At 40.6% G+C, this 24,000-nt stretch overlaps 4 protein-coding genes across 4 annotated transcripts in view; 3 read left to right on the top strand and 1 right to left on the bottom strand.

Annotated features, from left to right (window-relative positions):
• Positions 1-22,355, bottom strand: part of LOC138042200 (gamma-aminobutyric acid receptor subunit beta-1-like) — a 39,065-nt gene extending 16,710 nt beyond the window's left edge. Inside the window, exon 1 of the mRNA XM_068888006.1 lies at positions 21,628-22,355. Within this exon, the coding sequence (XP_068744107.1) occupies positions 21,628-21,638 (11 nt within the window). The 5' untranslated portion in view covers positions 21,639-22,355. The remainder of the gene's footprint in view (positions 1-21,627) is intronic.
• Positions 9,694-12,633, top strand: LOC138042202 (uncharacterized). Its single transcript, XM_068888009.1, has one exon. The coding sequence runs from the start codon at positions 9,914-9,916 to the stop codon at positions 10,643-10,645; it is 732 nt and encodes a 243-aa protein (XP_068744110.1). The 5' UTR covers positions 9,694-9,913; the 3' UTR covers positions 10,646-12,633.
• Positions 19,017-20,283, top strand: LOC138042199 (uncharacterized). Its single transcript, XM_068888005.1, has one exon. It carries the CDS (start codon positions 19,061-19,063, stop codon positions 19,844-19,846), a length of 786 nt encoding a protein of 261 aa, XP_068744106.1. The 5' UTR covers positions 19,017-19,060; the 3' UTR covers positions 19,847-20,283.
• LOC138042204 (dickkopf-related protein 2-like) overlaps positions 21,242-24,000 on the top strand; it is a 7,500-nt gene continuing 4,741 nt past the window's right edge. Inside the window, exon 1 of the mRNA XM_068888011.1 lies at positions 21,242-21,282. The gene's annotated coding sequence lies outside the window, so the exon portion shown is untranslated. The remainder of the gene's footprint in view (positions 21,283-24,000) is intronic.

Below are 24,000 nucleotides of genomic sequence, written 5' to 3'. Positions count from 1 at the left end.
ATCGATAATGGTGAATATTTTGAATCGGATTTTACTACAATGACTCTGGAAGCGTTAGCACCGGTTAATTTGCCTTTTCAACCAGTTTGATGAAACTGACCAGGTTTTCGTGTTTCGCTCGCCATCGACGCAGCACCACAGTTGATTTAGAAACTTACTTTTTTCTTCCCGATTATGCTAGCAAGTCGAAAGTGTTATTATAGAGGGATGGAGCGGGTGGAGGGGCTAGGTTGTTATTATTATTATCATCATCATCATCATCATCATCATCATCATCATCATCATCATCATCATCATCATCATCATCATTATTATTATTATTATTATTATTATTATTATTATTATCTCCGGTTGTCGGGTGTTCTACTGGGTAATGTTTATTGTGCCTCAGCAACTCCCCGTAGCTTAGAGACACAACACTTTCCGCAACAGGTGAACAGTTCCAAGGATGGCCGATAATTGTACACTTCCAAGGAAGTCAAGTACATCTCGCCTGCCAAACCAGGTCTTTGCGCCTTTTGATATGCTTCCAAGAGCACCAATCACGATAGTTATTATTGTGACTTTCGAGGCCCCATGAATCCTTCTGATTTTAAATGCCAGTTCCTAGTATATTTCAACCTTCTCCTGTTCAATTCTGGTAATGTTCTAGTCCACTGGCACAGCTATGTCAATAAATGTCCATTTTGATGTGTCTTTATGCACTAGAGTAATATCTGGCTGATTATGTTTCAGCACTTTGTCTGTCTAGATAGTGATGTCCCAGGTAATCCTCACTTATCCATTTTCTTCGGTTGGCAAGAGTTGATGGTCATACCACTTGTCATTACACTCTATCTTATACTTCCTGTACATCTCCCAGTGTACCCCCGCAGGGCCACCTTGTCGTGGCACTTCCTATACTCTCTCTGGGCACGCTACTTGCACCCACTGACAATATGTCGTACTGTTTCAATGGCATCTCTACACAATCTACACAGTGGTGTCCCTGAGGTCTTATCTATGTTGTACTTGATCGAGTTTGTTCTTAAAGCTGGTAGCTGAGCAGCAAGAATCAAACCTTATGTCTCCTTTTTTTAAAAATCCATTCCTGAGCCATCTCCAAGACTCCTCTCCAGCTTCATCTGATATTTTTTGGAAAAACGCACCACTTTCTCCTTCCAGTTTTTAACTCTCTCGTCTTTCCTCCTCCTCTCATAGTCCTGCAGACTCTCTTCTTCAACAATCACTTTCTCCTTCAACGCAGCTTGAAGCATCCACTCTGTGCTCTCTCTTAGTTAGCCATGAAGGGATTTGCTCTCCCTTCTTAGACACTCCTCGATGCCGATCAGTCCTCTTCCCTCTTCCTTTCTCGGTAGGTACAGCCTCGTAACATTACTCCTGGTACGCAAACAGCAAATCATTGCCAAGATCTTTCTAGTTCTTCTATCCATGTTGACTACCTCCTCCATTGTCCAGTCCACAATCCCCGCACTATAGCGTACTACACCTACAGCCCAGGTATTGATGCCATCGATCAAATTTCCTCCATTGAGTTTTGATCTACACAACTTCTTGACTCTTCTGATATACTTCCATGTGTTGAGAGTCTGGTCCAACTGTAAGATGCCAAGGTATTTGTAGCCTTCCTCCTCTATTTCCCCGATATGCTGGTCGTCGGGTAGTTCTATTCCGCTACTGCCAACTTGTCTTCCCCTTCTCATTTCCAGGAAAGCACACTTGTCTAGCCCAAACGATATCTTAATGTCTTGGGAGAAGATCCTTACTACTTGAACAAGTGAGTGTAGTTGATCTTTGCTAGCTCCGTACAGCTTCAGATCATCCATGAATAGTAGGTGGTTAATAGGCTTCATTCCGTTTGCCATTTTGTAACCAGCTCTCATTTTTCGTAGCACTAGGGTCAAGGGTAACATGATCATTATAAGCAGTAGTGTTGACAAGGAGTCACTTTGAAAAATTCCTTTCCTAATGTCCACCTGCCCGAGAACCATTCCTCCTAATGTCAACACTGTCTTCCTATTCACCATGCTGTTGCTGATTATAGAGATCATATTCTTGGCTGCCCCAACCATCTCCAGGCATTTCAGGATCCATGAATGCGGCACCATATCATATGCCTTCTTGTAGTCTATCCAAGCCATTGACAAGTTTGTCAACCTTCTCAGGCAGTTCTTCAGGATTGCCTTGTATACAAGCAATTGATCTTTTAGTTCCTCGGGATCCCTTACTGCACCCCTTCTGTTCATCTGTTAGCAGTCCATTCCTTTCCAAGTGGTGGTATAACGTCTCTCCCATAACTCCTGTCAAGAGCTTCCACATCAATACGGCGGTAGTTGCTGGCCTGGGCACCCTTCGCTGTGTCCTTTTGTATCAAAACTATTCTTCCACTGACCATCCACCCTGGTACATTCCCTTGAAATATACAGTCTGGCAAGCATTCTTGCCATTTAGAGTGCAATCCTGTCGGTTTCTTAAACCAGAACCCCTGAACAACTTCTTTTTTCCAAAATATTAAGCAGCGATGTTCGAAGAACCCTTTGAAATGTTTTCTTTGGCAAATCCCTCATATGGCATGGTATCTCATTCCATAGCCTTACCCCAAGTCGAGAGAAAAAGCGCCTTTGCATTTCAAGTCTAGAGTTTTGGGAAGAAACGTTTCTCCTCGTTCCTTTCCATCTGGTGTTTTGTAGAACAGCTTCTGATTGGTCCTAAACATGTGGTTCTGTTTGAACTGTTGACATCTCTCGTCGTATCTTTTGATCTTAACTCCACCTGCCTTGATCTTCTGTTTCAACATGCCTGAGACATACAAAGTGCCCCTTTCCTCAAGATGATATTTTCTGTTCAACCTTTCCCTCTGTCTTTGTTTCAGTCTCTTGTTTCCTCTTCGGACTTCCTCAATCTTGCTCAGGTCTTTTCGCCAAGTTTCGATATTCCCCTTAATCCTTCTTTTCCAGAATGGCTCTCAGTTCTTCTCCCTTTCCTCCCTTTTATCATTCCCACTCTTCCTGTAGTAACATATGCAGCTGCATACATTAAAGAATTCAGTTCAGTAATGTTGTGCGTCTGAATCCTTTTGACGGCTTCTTTCATTACTTCAATAAATCCCATAATACACTTATGTTACCCCCCAAAAATCTGCATAGGCATTGTTTTCGACTTCTCTTGTGACATTTTCATGTCCCAGGAGAAATTGCAAACAATGGTTATGCAAACGATTTGGGGGGTAATAGAGGTGTATTATGGCATTGTGCAAGTATTGAATTGATTTTTCCAACTTCTGCTTTCAGCTTCGTTCTTTCGCATGACTTCAGTGATGGTAATCCTATTCTCTGTTCTAGTTGTATAATTTCTCGGATCCTGTCGCAAAGGGCTTCCAATCCTGGCCTGATCTCTTCTTATAATTCTTCAGCAGTGAAAACTCTGGGTTCCTCTTCACGTTGGTGTTCTTCTTGGGTATCAGATGTTGTTGCATGGTCTGGTGTATCTGTGGTAAGAAGCTCCGTGGTTTCAGTCTCCTGGCCCCAGTTGTTCAAAAGGTGGATAACGCTATCCACCAGATAAATCACTATCCATTGGATAGCGCAATTGGTTTCGCTATTACCTATCCACTGGATAGTGATTTTCTGGCACCAGAGCACAAGGGGGACTGCGAAAGCGTTTCAAGGAAAATCTCAAATCAAATTTTAAGGTGTGCCACATTGGTCTGACGACCTGGGAAGATCTGGCACGTGACAGACCCAGATGGAGACATGCAGTCCGGGAGAGTGTGGCGCTATTTGAGGAAGAGCGGCGTCAGAAAGCGGAGGGAAAACGCCAACGCCGTAAAGAACGTGAAGTTGCCCCTGCTTTGTCGCAGCAGGCCTCCTACATCTTCCCCGCCTGTGGCAAAGCGTGCCACTCTAGAATTGGACTCTTTAGCCACCAACGGGTGCACAAGACTAGAAGTTGAATAGACAATCTTACTCGTTTTCGAGGGATACCATGATGATGATGATGATGATGATGTATCTGTGGCATGGAGTTCTGTATTTTCAATCTCCTGATGTTCATGTCTTACTCGTATGGCAATTTCCTCTTGCTCCACAGTCTCTAGCCACTTCTTGTTCTTAATCTGGCGTACTTGATCAGCCTCCTTCGACCATCCTAATCTCTTCTGTCGTTGTTCAGAAGTAGCAGTATGACTACCGGGACGGCGCTGCTGATCCACAGGGCACCTGCCAGACGCGACACCTTCACTACAAGCTCCAGGCCCGTTGACGTCGTTAGTGTGAAATTCAATATTTGACATTCTCTCTCATTCTCTCTTCCCGTGGTAGGCTAAGGTAGGCCAACCTGTTCCACCTAAGTGCCCATTTATTATTATTATTATTTCCATTCCTTGTAGACTCAGGCAGGATGTTCAGCCTGGTATTTATAGTCCTTGGGAGCAGGTTACAAGTCACCACAGGTCTCAGGTATTATTATTATTATCATTATTATTATTATTATTATTATTATTATTATTGTTATTATTATTATTATTATTATTATTATTATTATTATTATTATTGCTAATACTGGTAGTAATACTTTTTAGTATCTGCCTTTGTCACGTGACTTGAATTAAGACTGCGAGTTATCGAAAAACTTTCCGAGATACTGACCCACGGCTCAGCTCTACTTTGAAATATTCTTTATCTTTTCCCAAGCTCTATTTTGCACCACCTTCTTCTTGCCTAAGTTAACGAGGAATTTCTAGCGGATAAATTTGTATGAACTATTAGGATTCAAAATCAGTACAAGAAAGTAGTTTTGATACAGAATGAAACGAATTCCAGATTTCTTCAGTGAAAACGATAATTTTACGAAAGTATCAAAATCCTTGAATTTAATTCATGCTGGCGCTATCATTCCTGATTACAAGTTATACCTTGACAGTAAATATAAGGTTGTGGTTCGCTCAAGTTTTTCTTTTTTGAACCGGATGTTTACAACATCGTAAAACAACAAAATAACATGGCTGTCATTTCCCACCTCAAACTACTCGTTTCTTCGATAGATTACCTTCGACTTTTTTCACTAAGCAAGTTTTTCACTATTTTTTTTTTCAGTTTTCAAGAACGAAAATTAAACCATTTCAAAAATATTTTCCTGGGCCTTGTAAAGTTAAACTATGACATTTTAAACAAAATAAAGACCCTAAATTGTTTTGAAATATATATTTTATAAAACACTGTTTAGCAGTACTTACCTGTGCTGGTTTGACATTTTGGAACAGAGCTTTAATCTTAAGAAATTATCGTTATGTTGCAAATTGTATTTAAATTACCAAAACTAAAAGCATAGGACGTTAAAAATTTATGTTCAAAAGAATTTGTATTTTATTTTGTTTTGCGGTAACTGATTAAACACAATAATCGAAAAGATTGGCTCAGGCCAAACTCACTTGTCAACTGCTTCAAAATAATCAACACTTTAAACGTTTTTATCTGGACAGATTGGGCCTTATATCTGAAATATTTTCAAGCAATTATCCCAAAGCATACGTTTTTTTTAAATGTAGTGTTAGTAAAAATAATCATATCACCTTAGCCATACAATTTACATTATCGTGATTCTATCATGCATTGTGATGTTGCAACTGAATGATTCGTTTAATTTTTTCTTTTGAAAAAAAACATCGAACCAGAGTCGAATCGCAACTTTTTTGAGAAAAAAATATCACTCAATAGCTTTGCATTGTTTTGAGCAGTTTTGACGACAGGGAAAACCATGCATCGACTTGCGTCCCAGCTGAGAATCTTTTTCTGTACAAGAAGTAAATTTGGTTCGCTTCACTCGCTGTTATGCCAAGCTCGTTAACAAGAGCTGGAGAGAGACATCCTGGGTACGATAAACAAAATTCAAATTTTCTCAAAATTCAAATTCAAATTTTCTAGTATCGTAGCTGTAGTAAGTAACACAATAGGAAAGATATCTGTTTACAAACATTGCTTTTGTTATTGAAATATGTCAACCACGGGAACAAAAGACCCTTTGTCTCGGCAGCCAATGAGGCTCTGATTGGCACATTAATGACAATAAGTGACGTCAAATGTCTTCTCTATATCAGAAATTAGAATAAACTAAAACAGTGGATAGCGTTGAACGCGAGCGCTGATTGGCTGCTCAAACTCAGGATATCCTTTGCTATTCACCTCCGAACAATTCGCGTCCGAAAATGTTGTAATCTTTGCAGGAATAAATGAGTTAAAATCATATATTGTACTGTAGTATTTCACTGTTTTAGTATATACTAAAACAACTATTCACCTTAGTCTCGGTGGTTAGTGGCGGACAATTACTTTGGTAAATATCCACCACTAGCCACCTCCACTTCGGTGAATAGTTGTTAACTATTTCGAGATAAAGTGCCTCTCTTCCAATAACATGGCTGGTCTCACCGCAATGTATTTTGACATTATGCCTCGTCATCAATTTTTTTTTTTTTTGGGGGGGGAGGGGGGGGGGGGGGCGGGGGCGCGTTGAATGTGTGTGCCACTGACCACTTCCAAAACCCACGCGGGGCCTGGACTCTCTCTATTAATTAATCTTCTTGAGTAGAAGATTACACGCCCGTGTTTTTATTACTCGCTCGCAAAATTCAGAGTCAAACTCTCTCTACCAGAACTCTTTGGAGCCATCATGGCAAGCGTTCCCAGGTAGTGCTCCAACTTCTTACAGTGTGAGAGACCTGTCTGGAACTTTCCCTAAGCTTGCCTAATAAGATGGTTGACGGCCCAAAGGAGAAATTGGGTCGTTTTCAACTTTGTGATGTAAATTTTGACCTTGGCATAGTGAGATAACCAAAATAACGCACTTCCTAAGATCACCTTCACAAACCAAAAAATTTAATTAGCTAATTAAAATTACTGTCAAATAATGAGCTGATAATCTCGCATTGGTTTAATTAGCCGTCCCACGCAGACACTCCTAGGGCTTCGTCACGCGTTCCTCCCCCACGAGCGTCTACTGCAACGAGCCACACATTCCTTTCCCTTTGTTAAGTAACTGCAATCACGCGCGGGTTACATAGGAATCAAACAGCGCTCTGTAGATCTCCCCTGGGAACGTCAATGCATCAACTTCTTCTTTGGATGAATCATAAAAGGGACGAAGCCTTTTCAAAATATTCCTCAGAAGCATTAATTTTGTTTCCCCGGTGGGGTATGCATTTGCACTCTCGCATGTCAAAATGTGAGTGCTTAGCAAGGGTATGGTGTCCTTTCAACTACTTGTAAAATTGAAAGCGCCGTGGAAATATATAAATACAAATTCAAATATTAAAGTACTGAAGTGTATTTGAACTGCACGATAACCATTACCTTCAAGCGCAATGAACGCAACTAGGACAGTAGCAATTGAAGAAAGCTTGAAAAAAATCCATTACGTTTAAGCTTGAAATTTGCAGGTTGCTTTTGGCGATGATCGTCTGGAAAAATCGATTAAATAACAACAACAATGTTATTGTGTTTCTGAACCGATCGTTCGTATTCAGTGGTTCTTCGATTTGAATAAAGCAAACCTTAAAATCAGTTCAACCGAAGGGCTACAAGAAATGGGGTTATTCAAACAAAACGACTCCACTGAAATCGAGAGGAAAGAAATGTAAATATGATATCAATCCCAAGCGAACGCCACAAATAGGTTTGAATCGTACGGGTGCAAAATGTTTCAACCAGAAGAGCCACAAACATCTAAGCCAAAGCATTAAATTTATACTCTCCGGTTTCTCTTTGATAAGAATTTAAGTTAGCGATTTTAAATGCCCAACATCTTGCAGTGACCGTACGGGAAATTTCTCAAGGTCTAAAGTGCACTTCCAGAATCTGGAAGTCCGTTGTGATTGGTCGACGTAAATTCCGGCTCGTTTCAGCAGACGCTCGTGAGGCCAACCTCGTTCGCAGGGTCTCTCTTCTCTGCCTCCATTGTCGTTATGGAGGCAGAGAAGAGAAATCCTGGGAACGAGGTTGTCGTCGGGGAGGAACACGTGACGAAGTCCTAAGAGTGTCTGCGTGGGAGGCTACAATCTTGGACAGAATAAAGTGGAACAGAAATGCCCCCTCTCCCCCAAATCAAGGATGAAAGTGTGTGAAGGCCAAAACGCGCCATTTTCCCATCACTGATTTTGGGGGGAGGGGTGGTCTCAATGTTCCATTTAATTTGTCCAAGATTGTAGCATTGGTTGGATCAACAATCGTATTTGACCGAACCAAACCAAACCGAACCAATGCCGCCTTCGTAGTAACATCGTACAAATGGTTATACCTTTTAGTCTCCTTGGATAAGGACGATAAGAACAATGTTCGTCTCACAGCACTTGTCGATTTGAGCAAAAGAGCCCACACATTATTTTTCACGTGACGTCACCGCCGCCGTGCTGGTGGAGGAGAACAAAAAAACTCTCATTAGCTTCTTTTGCTCGTTGGTGTCTTTAGAGGTTGGTTGAAAAGTTCCTATTGTTGGGCTCTGCAGGGCGTGCTATTGTAGAGCCTTGCTCTGTTAAATGACCTCCATCGTAAAGCTATTTCGTTGTCGCCAAAAATGTCTCCAATGGTTGTATACCAGTGGAACTAAAATTGTTTTGATTCGTTTGGACCGTGTGCAAATTCAGGAAAAAGATATGCAAATAAATGAAACTACGTACACCGAAAAAAAGACAACAACAAAAGCATAATTTACATTAACCTAGTACTAATCTCAGATTATTGAAGTGCGTTCGACAGTCGCTTGGAAGCAAAGAAAAGGTGTAATATGATTGGCATCGACGATGACATGTTGATCATTTCCGAGTTCACTTCAACTTCTTTTAAATAAGCAAACATCAGCCTCTCAGGCAACAACTGATCCTTTTCATCCCTTTGTTTTTCGAGTCCTTTGGTTTCTTTTTGGCCTGCAAATTGGAAATAACATTTGTTTTCTCAAATGGCGCCATCTTTTCATGGTACGCCTCATGAAGAAAAAGAAATTTAACCTTTTTGCCGCCGTGAAGTAAAGGAACGCTACATGCTGCAAATGAGGTTCAAGAGGTCGTGGGCGCGAATGTGAGCGAAAAGCTTACAAAACAAAAAGATATTGTAATCCTCTCGCAAAATATGTAAACATGGAATGTTTAATTGCTCGATTGCTTTTTTAAACTGTTTGTTTCAGCACAGACAATACTATTCTCCGCACTCGCTACCTGAGTCACAGTGTGCAGTGCTTTGGCGTAATTGAAAAGACAAACATCGGGGTATGGCGATTAAAATTTCTATCAGTTGAGGGCGTTAAATGCCAAAAACTGGGTAGGTCTACAAAGACAATTCGGCTTGACTATTGACCAGCTGTATTTAAAATACTGACAGTTTAAATACCCTTGGAGGACATCAAAGCTATATCAATTCCTATCTTGCATTTTTCAGTGGGACAAAACACAAATGTCTGTCAGCAAATTGAGATTTTGAAGTCGCGACAAATTTTGAAAACAAATTGTAGGCTCCAATCCTTTGTGTTCGATTTCATTACTTTATGCACACAAAAAAAATTTCGAGATCCTTATTGAGAATTAGGAAAAAAGAAACCATTGTAACTATACGAGTGTCAAACTTGTAATGTAAGCGCAGTGGGTCAACCGCAAGTCCTTCGAGACACACCAGAGCTTAGGGGCTGCTATTGTGATGTCACGAGCGTTTGTTGAAAGTGACAAAAAAGGGTCAAAGCGATGTTCGGATAAAAACAAGACGCGCAAAGAGAACCATCTAAAATATGCATACCTCCACGTGTAATATCAGCAGATTTGATTACTTTGACAGCGTTTTGCTCCAGCGAGTCCGGCTTATTTGAGTGTTTGTGGCATTCACTAATAACGTTCTGTTGGCGAATGTAGTTCTTGGACTCCAGTCTGGCTGAACACATGACGAAAGAGAGACGTACTCCCTCTCCAGTTGATCAAGGATCACATTTACATATGGCGATAAAGCTGTTAAAAGCGGAAAATGCCAACCTTGAGAAGATAATAATTCTTCTGAGGACGGAGAATCAAAACATGCAGAAAAAGATGAAGGAGATGGAATATCAGAATGACCGGTTTAAAATCACGCAAAATCAGCTCAAGGCAGAGATAAAGAGGGAAAAGGAGATGGTGCGATACTTGCATAATTTGAATAAAAAATACGAACGAACGCTTCAAAAGAAAGAAGCAGAAAGTCGGTTGCTGCGAAAAGAAGCCAAAGAGGCGGAGATGCGAGTGGCAAGAAAAGACGAACGAGATGTTAATAACAATGTTAAGGAAATGAAGGATGGGGAAGTCCGCAGACCGCAGCCACCGAAGAGGTCTGATTCGTTCAAACGCAACAAAGATCTTGCGACAATAAAAGAACAAGGGGCAGCTTCGACTGCAAGTAGCAGCAGCCCAAACGCTAATTTGAAAGCGAAACAGCCGGTGTCCCATGTCACGCCAGGTTCAAAGCAAATGAACTCGAACGACGACATAACTTGCGAGTGGGAAGATGTTACAGACGTTTTAGGGTTCTTAAACGAAAAGGTCAACCAATTTGAGCGCTTGCTATTGGAAACTGGAGGTTCAAGTAAATCAGGTTCGGGTTCTGGGTATTCTTCGTCTGATTCTATAACATCAACAAAGTAAGTCGCTTCCAAGTTACAGTCACGTCAGCAATTTTCTTCTCACCCTCAAGACATTGTCTCCAATTGTGATTGTTATCACTCAACGCTTCTGTTCGTTCCGGTCAATCTTAAAAGAAAAGGAAAATTGCAGTTCAGCTGAAAATTGTCTACAAGCAAGTAACAGCTGTTGGGAAGTTTACTTGAAGTTAAACTAGTACTTCAATAGTCAAGTACAGTGTAGGCGTAAACTTGGACGCGAGTAAACGATTTGCTGATAGTGAAATATATACCTTATCGCCTTGGGTCAGTATCCATCATTCAGCCGACTTCACAACGCATTGTGCTAATTGATAAGAAAACGATCTCAACCAAAAGCCTCAATTTTATTTTTAAGACGGTTTCATTTGGGCAAGCTTACAGCGTAGGTAAATACTTTAGTTAACTAAACAAGGAGGGCCTGTCGGTGGGATATAGCTGGAATGTAAGTAAATGTAAATATTTCGCAGTAATTTTCGCTATTTAAGTTCTTAGCCTGGACCGGCTAAGCCTCTCGTATTAAAAGAGCATGTTTCACGTCAAACGTTAGAGACTTCCTTTCTCGCTTCAATTTCTGTTTAAATCTTTCCGGAAAACGTGCTCTGTGTGTTTGCTTCTTCAGTTTTCTATTTTTAAAGTCTCAGTGATTTGCTTACCGGAAGAATCCTCTTATCCACCCTTGTGGGTTTGACTTTATTGACCCAGGAATGGAGACCTGAAGTAAAGCGTTCGGTCTGTTTCGTCAGAGTATAGGTTTTCTTCAATATTTTAAATTAATCCAACACTGAGACTTTCGTCTAAATTGTGTAATTAATTTTTCAGACATTTTAACTTCAGTTGAATATACAGACCGGGACTTTGCGATCAGTAGCTACAGTAGCTTCTTCTTGGCTTTGTGCTTGTATCCATCCCTGGCATTTTGCAGAGAGGGCGATGAAACAGGGCAAGACGCAATGCGTATTTGCTCTTTTATCCACTTAGTGATGTCAGAAGTATCACTCACAGGTGGAAAAAATTCCAGTAGAATAAAAATGGCTCCGCTCGGAGCTCTTTTCTCTAAAGTCCTGGATAAGTAGATAATAGAGAGATTTCGAATCCCGCAAACTCAGGCTGAAATTGCGTTTCATAAAGCAATTAAAGAAATTCAATTCTGGCCGGTTATCCTATAGATATCGTTCAACTTCCTTAGAAAAAAGGACAATTTGGAGTAACAAAATGTTCATGCTGTAATGCAAAGCAACAGCTTTGCCCTTTGCCGTTTCACATAAACGGGATACTATAAGGGAGTTTAATTAAAGTCCTGGCCAAACTATCGAACAAAGTTGGAGCCAACGCTCCAACTTCATTCGATCCAACATTGTTCGACCGTTTGGCAGCCCATGTTGGAAGATGTTCGTCCAACACTTTTTTGTTCGATTATAGTGCTGGATAAAGTTTTGATCAAACAGTACGCCCAACAATTCTGCTCGACGCAACAATGTTGCAGTGTTTTGCTGCTCTTCCAACAAAGTTCAGTGTGCCCTGAGTAGAGTCACGTCCGCGCTGCTAGCCAATCACGAATTAATTGCTATCTTATTTTCAAGCCTAGGTTTCTAGCATTATTTGCAACAAAGGTTGCGAAGAAGGACGATTAAGACACGTAAGGACATGATGGTTATTGATGGACAGCCTCTGATGAAAAGCTAAACATGAAACCTTGAACAGCGAGTATGAAGCAAGGTCATATCTGAGGGACACTTTATCATGATCTCTATCTTTGGAAAGCGTTTACATTGTAAAATTTCTGCAAATTCATTCGTGCTCATTTTCATCATCTCCTAAGCATGGATGTATTTTCCAGAGAACATACCCTTTTCTGCACTTTCTATCACAGGTACCCCAAGCTAACGTTGTAATTCGGGCATCACAAATCAGTTATGGGAATTTGCAAACGTGTTTAGGAGTCAAAAATAAAGAACATTAATCGAACAAAAATGCCTTATGTTGTCTTCTTGATACCTTATTGATGTTTACGTACTGTTGGATGTTGGCGTACTTTGGCCATTTCAGCGGGTTGTAGGTTCGCTGTTTTTTATAATGTAGGAGAGAGCAACGGTAGAACTAAAACTCCCCAGAATGGCGCTGAAATGGCCAGAAATGCTAACAAAATACCATAAATAAGAAAAGGAGGCCAGGTACGAAATTCTGATGTATTTTTATTGCTATTTTAATGCCCTACTTGGAAATAACGAATGCTAAATTTCCCCATGCATACAAACCCTTATGACAGTTACGTAACGCAACGATTCTCCGTGAGCTTGGGGTACCTCGTTTCCGGGGTCTCTCTTCTCTGCCTCCATCGTCTCAACGACAAAGCAGGCAGCGAAGAGAGACCCTGGGAACGAGGTTGGGGGTGCCTATGGTTCTATTAATAATTGTTTGGTTTTTCCTCGTTTGAATCTGTCATTTCCGTCCTCCAACTGCTCCAGTAGCACAAACGCTACAACGGGTTTTCGCTGCAGTGTTAGTGTAAGGGACAGTTTGTTGTCCCGGGCCGCGCTCCCCACCGTACCCCCTTTTGTGCGGGTCACATGATCAAAAAAGGAACATGTGCTCTCCGCTTCGTGTGCGTTGATAGTTTGTGCGTTTAAGGCTTGTTTGTTTGTTCGCCTTTTGACCTGTTTCATCGCTATCGACGTTGAGCTTGAGATTATAGATGCCCAAAAAATATGTAAGTCTTGTTTTTTCTTTGTTTTGTTTTCCTTTTTTTTTATTCGGTCGCTTTATTTGTAATTCGGTATTTCTTTCGCTCCAGTCGTTTATTTTAATGTCATTATTTATTTTCTAATTACAGCTGTACCGTCAGCAAAAATACGTGCAACACACTAAACTTTATGTGAAGCATTTGTCTGCGATTAGCGCCAACTTGAACTTCAATGAATCAGTTTTGTCAAGCAATGTTGGATAGTGTTTCACATCCAACAATATTGCATGTTAATTGGATCTAACTTTGTTCGATAGTTTGGCCAGGGCTTAAGAGAAAGGCAACGTCAACGAAAACGGTCAGTTCGTTCCATGGTCAGATCGTTCCAAGTCAGATCGTTCCAATCAATAGTCAGATCGTTCCGCAAAATAGTCAGTTCGTTCCACAAAAAGGCCAGTTCGTTCCAAATATGAAAAGTCAAATTTGTTGAGTGAACTTTAACTTTATCTAAGTCGGTTAAAAAACAAACAAGAAAGGTATAATTTTGTTGTCTTCTTCTAAATTCAACTAACCACAGGCCACCGCGCACAGGTGGCTCAGTTGGTTGAGCACCGGGCTGTCACGCGGGAGGTCGTGAGTTCAACTCCGGCCGGACCAACACTCAGGGCAGTTTAAATAACTGAGGAGAAAGTGCTGCCTTTGGTTAGACTTCTCTAGTCTTCTCGGATGAGGACGATAAGCCGGAGGTCCCGTCTCACAACCCTTCAATGTTCATAATCCTGTGGGATGTAAAAGAACCCGCACACTTGTCGCAAAGAGCAGGGCATGTAGTTCCCGGTGTTGTGGTCTGTTTTCTGTGGTGTATCATGGTTGGGAGGGTAAATGCTCGGAGATATTAGCTACACCAAGCTACTCTAAAAATCCGAGGGTAAATAAAGATGTATGATACAGTAGTACCCAATGGATCCGCTCCTCAAAATATCCGCTCCTCACTAAGAATTTGCTGACTGGTTACTCAGTAATGGATGAGAAACTCTAGCTTGGAATTTTGCCTAAACGCTTTTCTTACTTTGAGAGCTTTTGAAAGTTACGAGAAATCGATGGATGTTTTGGAAAGATATAGCACACTGCCGTTCTGAAAGTACAGTAGTTTCGAAGCGCTAATAACCTTACTTCTTTTCAACTCGAGATTTATGAAAATTTTGAAAACAACGCGAGTTTCGAATTGCAATCTCGATTTTATGATAATTTGTCTTGCCGAAAATATAATCGAGCATTGCAAGCATCTTCTTTAACGCACTGTTATTGTTACGCACTTATCGCCTTTTAATAATATTCTGGACCCAGGGGAATAAAGAAATTTGGGGTTGACAAAACTACGGTCCGCCTCCCCAGTAAGGCTCAGTTCGTTATCAACGAACGAAGCCGTGGCCACTGTGGCGTGGAAGTGTACCTTTCGAAAGCTGTTTTCCTGCACTATTACCACCTGAGGTCGCTCGCAGGACTGCTATTGCGTTGATGGTAGGTTGAGATGAAAGTTCAATCTTTGTCAGTTGATTGTGATGTGGAATTGTGGCCGTGGGAACATTTTATCCAGGACAATTTGACTTAAATTGGTAGCACCTGAGAATTTAGTCTCCAGCCTTGGGATTTTATTATAACCGTTGACAACCACAAAATCGAAATTCGCCAAATGACAACAGCCGAGAAGAGTAATGGCCGCCACACACAAACACTCATTCCCAGGGTCTTCTCTCTTCCTATTAGAGACCACGTGACAAACACTTGGCTCTCGTATACAAATAAATAAAGAAATATCGCCGGTCCTAACAAAGTGTGGGGAAATCCCACACAAAAATTCATAGAAGCCACAAACATACATCGGGAAGATTAGATCAAACGCCATTGACTGGTTTAAAGCTATACCAGATAAAGCTCAGCACGCCTTCATGTGTGCGACTTTTATCCGTCCATCTCAGAGCAGCTTCTCAGAAAAGCATTAGATTATTCGTCCCAATTCATGAGCATTACACAGCAAGACTGCCACATCATCATTCGCGCAAAAAGATCCCTTTTCTACCACAGCAACTCTCCGTGAATTAAAAAAGAACGCTGACAACATGTTCGACGTAACGATGGGTTCCTTTGATAGCTCATAGGTACATACATGATGTCCCAAATCAGTTCCAATTTCAAAAATCAAGTAGGCCTCTGCCGTGATGACGGTATGGCCCTATGTAAAGCCACACCAAGAGAAATTGAGAAAATGAAACAAGAAGTGACATATTCAATTCAAACGGCCGCAAATCACAATCGAAGCAAACAAGAAAATAGTCAACTTCCTAGACGTGACCTTAGTGGAACCTACAAACCGTTCATGAAGCCCTACAACAAATTACTCCTGGTCCACCAGCAGAACAACCATATCCCGGCACTTTTCAAGAACATCCCCAAAAACATAACCCCTGAACAAGACATTTTTGACAAAGCTATTACCCCTCCCCAAAAGGCACTTCAAGAAAGCGGCTATGACTACAGACTCACATACAACCCAAAACCCACTCACGCTAAAGAAACATCATGCACATGGTACAACCCACAATGGAACTCCAATGTAAAAACTAATCTAGGAAAAAAGTTCCTAAACATCGTCGACAAATGTTTTCCGAAGAACCACCCGCTCAACAAAATCTTTAACAGACACACTCAAGCTCAGTTACTGAGGCCCTACCAGTTCCTTGTTCCCTTTAAATATTTGCTTATGTCCTCTTATTCCCCAAATTACTTTCAAACTTATTCCCAGCTTTTTGATCCCTAAATTTTGTCAAAATTGTTTTTGCTGCCTTTTTCCGTAAAACATTTTGACATTGTCCCCCTGTTTCCCAAAACTTCTGGGGGCCTCGTTATTCTTGCATGCCGAACATGAAATCTATCATCGCATCACACAACAAGGCACTGCTCTCCAAAACCACCCCAACGTCAACACAACCACCTGAAAAAGAGTGCAACTGCAGAAGGAAGAGTGAATGTCCCCTTGAAGGAAAATGCTTGCAAACAAAGGTCGTCTACCAAGCAACTGTGACATCCGAATCAACAGCAGAATCATATGTAGGACTTGCGACAAACTTCAAAGAACGATATAGAAATCATAGAAGATCTTTCCGTCACGCCAACAAGAGAATGTACTCAAGAAATGCGAACCGTATAATGACATTAGCAAGAAATGTTATTTATGCCTTTATGAGAAATTAATTAGTTATTATGAACAATAAGCATCTTTGTAGCCTCAAAAAACGCAACGAATTAGCGAGTTCATGTCCCCACAAAAATGGGAATTGATAATTGCACAGAAACTTTAGATAATCTAACGCAATAATAAACACCATAGCAACCGTACATTCGTATAAAACCGCCAGCATTTTAAATTTATTGGTCAGTCCTTGTAAATTGCTGAACGAGTGTGGTCATTATTTGCCCCTACGAAACACAGCCGTAGCACTAACGATGAGTCAAACGTAGCGGGAAGTTTTATCACTTGAGCTGTTCCGCTCATTTCGTTCAGTAGATGTCACTGGTAGGTGATAACGACCAAATGTTTCCCCAGGATAGTAATGCTTTCGCGGTCTTTTCACCTCGGTTAGCCAGGGTAACGTACCTGGCACGTACCGCCTTGAGTGGTGCCTCGGGCAAGTAGATGGGGTGCCCAGGTGAGGCTGGTTACCTTATCTAACGCTAAAAGGAGAATGATATAACGGTGAATGAATATATTGAAAAAAGCCAATATTTCGAAAGGCACTTCCTTCCTTAATCAGCGTTTTACCTTATTCAATGCTTCAATGCGTTTCTTAAGAAATGTATGAAAGTTGGCTTTCCCAAGGTAGCTCGGTTAGCAAGGTAACTCGGTTAGCCGGGGCACCCTCACCTCCCTCCATTTAAACATGCCCTAAACTTAAAGTGACTTGGAACTGGCTATTTGTTTCTGGTCAATCTCGAGATCGTTGTCGTAAAACATGCTTCACCCATTCTCGGAGACCCAAACCTATGGGGCGCCAAATATAAAAATTATATTTAAGCTAATTTTTTCTCTATTTCGTGTTTTTAAACAAATTTCTCGATAAAAATTCTTTAACTTGGGCCATTTTAGTTTCAATAGGAATAAAACGCAAACAGCGGTTACAAACATTTGCTTGAAATGCTTAACTTAACGTTTCGTATGTTACCATACATAATCAGAAGTGATTATTATTCAGTTACAGATAAATTTAAATTCAAAAATACAACTGTACAGACTGGGAACTAAAGAAATTGATTGACATAAAACGACAAGAATATGCTAATAATAGAGATAAAGTTTCTCACTGCCAACTCTTTAATTTTGCAATGCATGTCTGATCGACCAGTTGCTAATATTTCAAAATGATCCCACTTAATTCTATGGTTGGTTAAGAAAACATGATCAGCAATTGCAGATTCGTGACAAATTGTAGTTCGAGCTTTAAAATGTTCTGTTTTTGTGTCACGTAATCGGCGTTTCGTTTTCCCTATGTAGAAATCATTGCAATCCCAGCAGTTTGCTCTGTACACTACTTTTGACCTGAAGGAAGGAGATAGTTTATCTTTGTAAGGGAAAAAAGACTTGATTCTTCGGGTGTTCTGAAAAACTATTGTGACGTTGAAAATACCATAGAATTTGTTTATACAAGACCTCAGCTGTTTTGTGAGGTGTTTGCTGTGATGACCTAAGAAAGGTAGAACGATAAGAACTTCTTTTTTCTTAACTGTTTGTACAGGATCTTTTGGCTTATTTTGATGTTTCTCAATGACATCATTCATATGATATTTAACAGTTCCCATAGGGTAGTCATTAAGTAACAAAATCCTCTTGAGGTCATCTAGGGCAGACTGTAACAATCGGGGTGACGAACAAATTCTAATGCAGCGATAAGCCAAAGTGCGAACTACTGTAGGTTTATTTTGTATTTACGCGGAGTAAAAGAGTCCCACTTGGTGTAAAGACGCTTGTTCAAGGTCTAAGGCTCGCAATGGGCCGCCATTTTGAAAGCACACAGCCGGTAGAGGATTGATTCATACGGTGTTAAAAATAGATTTGACATAAATAAGCATACATTACGTGTGGTGGGAAGAAAGTCACGTGTAAAGAAGGACTTAGGCTGAGTTTTTTGATCGATCGTCGGATCGCTTCGAGGATCAAGTTGAGTATTGAGTTTTAGATTTCAACCGTGCTTAAGGCCTGAAACCGTTGAGTGAAGTGCTAATTCGTATGGAAAATTTTAAAGAGATCATTCACCAGGAAATGAATTAAATATACCAAAAATATTCATTATATCCTGTCCTCCTCTCACTGAGTGCAAATTTTTTGATTGGCCTCAGGCCTCTGTTAGTCTTGCTATCCAAGATGTCGGCCAATAGTTCTTACCAAAACAAAAATACGCCTGCTTTGCAGGCTAAGAAATAAAAAGTTGACATAGAGATATCTCATTTATCGCCACTCCATGCGAACCAAATGCACAGGAAATCTGTTGGTATGAAATATATGATGGTCACATTACACATGTGTTGGCCAATGAGAACATATTTTTATTTAATGAATAACTCGGAAGTTCACCAAACACAAATATTTTTAAGCAAAGCCATATCGTGTTTATATTAAACCGTTTACTCGTGATCCGCTTTACTCGTTTGATCATTAAACCACTCATGAATGACGATCTGGAGTATCTCAGAATGGAAAACAAAAAGCTGCGTGGCGCGCGCAGTGAATTGGAATCGAATCTCAGCGAAGAGAAGGAAATGGTGAAGTACTTGCATGGAGTGATAAAGAATTACCAACAGCTTCTGAAAAAGCCTGACCCCACACGTCATACTAAGATACCTCATTCACTGAAGAGATCCAGAAATAGTCTTTTGATAAACCCGAGACATTTGACTCCTATCAAGGCTAATACGGAGGACGTTTTCGTCAAGAAAGTCGTTCAGGAAATGAGCAACGAGGGCTCGAAGGAAAAAGTTGGCAAAGGGGCGACTTTTCAATCGTCTTCACTGGTGGGGAATACCTACAACCACAATGCTCTCGAATATACATCAACTAGTGAAGATGCAGACAGAATCAATACAAGGGGACAAAGTCGACGAAATGGCAACTTTTCGACAAGGTCAAAGATTGAAGATGATATTCAAGCCGACATTTCTTCAGAAAATGAAACGAAATTTGGCGGTGAAGCAAGGGAATTCAAAAGTAGTCTACGAAATGCATATTTGTTATCAGCCACTTCAGCAGAAGCGGAAAACGTCGCTGAAACCCTATCAAAGCACGGAAGAGAAAATGTTTTGGATGAAATGACAAAAATGTTGGACTCAATGTTGTCGAAGGCGGTGTTATATGAGAACAATTTCAAACAGAAGGACAAATACTTAAAGAAAATGGAGCGAAGGTATGAGTACTTAGCAAGCATAGCTTTGGGAGAGGAGTCAGAATGTCTTTGAAATCATTTACTTTAATGGCGTGATTTTATCGGCGCAGAATTCTCAGGTTTCATGTTTGGCTGGTTTTACGTTTTGTAAAGTGAAAAATAAATTATTGGACTGTCATTTGCTTTGTTATGTTGATAACGCTTTTCGCAAAAAAGCCTCACGCAAATTCAACTCACGGTGGTGTGATAATATTGGAGGTAATTTTACGATCCATTAGCTCATTTGTAATCATCGCAAGCAAGTATTCTTTCTTTGATTGATTTAGGTCATCTGGTTGCGGTCATTATTGTCTGATGTGTTTCTTTGTGCATGACCGTTACACCAGAACCAGACACCGGAAATATGGTCTTATTTAGCAAATACAAGACAATATGGTCTGCATTTGTGAGAAGACCGAATGAATCTATAGGAACAAAACGAAAAAGAAATAAAGACCGAAGTGGAATGTCTGTTTGGCTCAAGCCTCACTTTTGTGTAGTTTTATTTGCCATCTTTTAAAAGTCTTTTTTTCCCTTGTCGCTTGCCTGTGGGTATCTTGAGTGGCCAATGTCTGAAAGGACACTTAGTCGCCAATATTGGCTCCGAGTCTTTGATTAATTTTTCACACCCCACCAAATTATCAGCGTAACAGCGAGTTATAGTATTAGTTGCACTGACAAATGAACATCTTACCCTACTCCTCAAGTCCACATTAAAAACTGGTGACCAGAAAATACATACTTGGTAAAAAAAAAAATGGGAAAGGAGGTAATAATTTTCTTGAAGTCTCTCATCTTATGTTACGCCAGCAGCTACCCCGCGAGCAGAGTCTTTCGATCTTCCTAGATAAGTCTAGGAAGATCGAAAAAGACTCTGCTCGTAGGGTAGCGAGCAGCCAGCAGTCAATCTTAAATGTCATGCATGCTGCAGTTTCATTAAGCCCATTGGTGGAAAATCAAAATGGAAATCTGAAGGTCACGCTTTTTTTGTCAGAGTACTCGGATTTTACCGACTTTTCCCAAGTCACTATGGAGTACTAATACACTAACGGGTAATACTTGAAAATCACTTTTAAGTGGACATGTCGTTGTTTTTCTCTGAGGAGTAATTATTACTCTGGCACTTAACATAATCGAGGTTGCCTATTTACCGAGTCAGGATTTCGAGTAGGATTTTCGAGTTGGATTTTCGAGTAATGATGTACAGTTGGTTTTTTCGAGATGGTTACTAGTAATCCAGCTGCAACGAATCGGCTAGTTTGTCCGTAAACCCTCTCGTAGATTTCCAGTGCGATGCAGTCAACAAAAGATTACAAAGAATTCCTGTGAGGTTAGTGTCTTTCTTTCTTATTCTGCGACATCACTATGTAAAGCATACATGAAAGAAGAGGAAAGACATAAGACATTAAGTCTTACATGATGTCATTACATGCTCCTCCTTTCAAAAATGGCAAGATTGGGAAGTCGAAGGTAAGATCGAAAATATGATATTTCTTGTCATGTCTATTCTAGTGACATAAATTTAGAAATCTGCGTTAAGAATTAGACAACAAAAGACAAATATATTAATCCTATAATTCCCCATATTTTGAATACCAACAAATGGGACCAATGTTCCCCCCATGGCTGTTCTGTTTTCTGCATTTTAGCGGTTGGATATCATACTGCCCACCGAAAGCACATGTTCAAACCACGTCCGTTCCACAGCAATGCATTCAAATAAGTTTCCACATCCCACTAACTTTCTTCTTGTCCCTGGCTATCGATTATTGCACGCTTATACGGGTCATTCAAGTAAATAAGGTATTTACAAACCTCCTCGCCATGGAGACTCAAGGCCTGCCCAACCGCTCCTGCTTACGTTCCAAAATTAAGTGCCAGCTATTGTTTCCAGACAAAAATACAGAGTTAGGAATGCAATGCTAGGATAGATTAAACAAGATTGCCGTTAACCGATCTGCCATCCTCGTTCTCCTCCATCTTGAAAAGACCTCCAGACGATGACCAACACCGCTGACAAAGTACATTGTGTAAAGCCACTGACAATTTATTGGAAACCCCGCCAAAAAATCCTAACTCGAAAATCCTTTCGAAATCCAACTCGAATTACTAGTTCAGGTGCCGGTCAATTAAAAAAAAAATTTTGGGGGGCAATCATTTTTAAGAGGCTCCCAATTATTTGTTTACAAGCAAAAACACGCGAAAACGTAAATATGAGCTATCCTTTCGAAGACCTTGGAAGCATCGAAGTTTGTCCATTTTGCCAAGGTCAAAATGATTAATTTGCAGAATGTCGGTGAAATCGAACGAGTTGTTCCGTCCGACAAGCGACAGAAGAGAACACAAACCTAAATTTGTGGGTGGTTTATAGGGTGTTCTGTGCTTACATTTGCCTAGCTTTAATCCTAGCTTCTCTTCAGATGGGATCGACACCAGCCAGGCTACAAAGTTCGATACACGTTTGACTTACTACAATTATCCGAAGAAAAAAATATGAAAATTTTGAAATCTGTGAAATTAAAGCAAAATGATGTCTCTTCTGAAGTGTTGGTCACTGCAATTGATGTAAAATGTAATTTTACCTAACAAATAAATACAAATCAGGGGAAAACGCTTAATATAGTGACGGACTTCCTGGAGGGGGACTGGAAACTAAACATTTCAAAGGCCTTTTTCTCAAAACCTAGCCGTACAACCAGGGTTAAAATTTTGCGAATTAGTAAACAACATGTAGACAAAACAGTCAACATGTTTTCAAAAAGTTCTATCAGACAGTTTTTCAGTTATTAATAAAATAGACGAAAATCGCCTTTTTTTCATTTGTCAAAAACCTGTTTGGCAGATTTAACTATTTATTTCTCTACATAATTATTTTTCTCGCTTTCGGAAATCCTGAAATTTTGAGGTGGGGTTGTACGGCTGGTTTGCGAGAAAAAAGCCTTTGAAGTGTTTAGTTTCCAGTCCCCCCTCCAGGAGCTCGGTCACTATGTTTAGCATTTTCCCCTGATTTGCATTTATTTGTTCGGTAAAATTACATTTTACGTCAATTGCAGTGACTAACACTTCAGAAGAGACTTCCTGCTTCTTTAATTTCACAGATTCCAGCACCTTGATCTTTTTCTTCGGAAAACTATAGTAAGCCACCTCAAGTTATCGGTAATTTTGGTTTAGATTTTGAAAGCTATTCCTTGTAAGTAAATTCGCCTTTATTCTGCTCTCGAGCTGAGCTGTCATTTTTTTTTTCGTAGACTTCGTCAGAGACTTAGGGAAGTGTTTGCGAATCCTGGTCGGAATATTTTAAACAGCAATGGGCCTTAATTACCGGCGGCCATGTTGAGTCCCGCGGGATTGAAAACTTTTATTTTGCTCCAACGAAACTCGTTCCCCAAGCATTTCAACTCGAGGCTCGGGGTACGAGATCTATTGTCTATGGCCAATATGGCCGCCGCGCGAATAAGGCCCATGTAGGGGTTTTGTACTCGAGTGTTTATCATTGTCATGCCGTTGGCTTAAATCAAAGGAAACACGAACTCAGCAGTCAATTTACTGACGTTACATCGAACCTAATGAATAAAGCTTGTGGTCACAAAAATGAACGTACCGAGTTATATAGCTCGGCGATTGCGCCACAGATTAAATCTACCGAGTTGTGTAGCTCGGTGGTCTGAGCGCTATTTCATTACAGCTTGTAATAACGGTCCAGAAAAGCTACCATTTTCGCTCGATGCTTATTATTTGAAAGACACAAGAACTGCCCAGACTAATGGAAGGAACACGCTCGGTCAATAGGCCACTTCGGAAAATACCATGGTACTCTTTGTTCCCCCCCCCCCCCCACCCTCTCAAATTTTGCATAAGCATTGTTTTTTTACTGTATAGTACTGAATTCATCAAGCAGTTAGCGCTGTCCACTTTGAAGATTTATGCCTGTGTAGGCTGTTTGGGATGAAGATAAACACCAAAAACAGCTCGTGGTCTCGCTCCCAGCCTTTGGCCATGTATCAAGGATCTTTCAAATCGTCTCGTCCAAAAACGTACTCTGAAGGCACCTTAACACTGAGGCTCAAGCAAAAATGTAGCAGAACCGGAGAAGGGTGAACGGTTTCGATGCCTTCCATCCGTTCCGCCTATGGTCTCGTCTTGGCACAGAATAAAAGCCCAGTGTTTCTTTGCCAACGTTGTTGAAAC

The sequence above is a fragment of the Montipora capricornis genome, chromosome 3 (genome assembly GCF_036669925.1).
Source record: "Montipora capricornis isolate CH-2021 chromosome 3, ASM3666992v2, whole genome shotgun sequence".
NCBI lineage: Eukaryota > Metazoa > Cnidaria > Anthozoa > Scleractinia > Acroporidae > Montipora > Montipora capricornis.
This window is presented reverse-complemented; position numbering and strand designations above follow the sequence as displayed.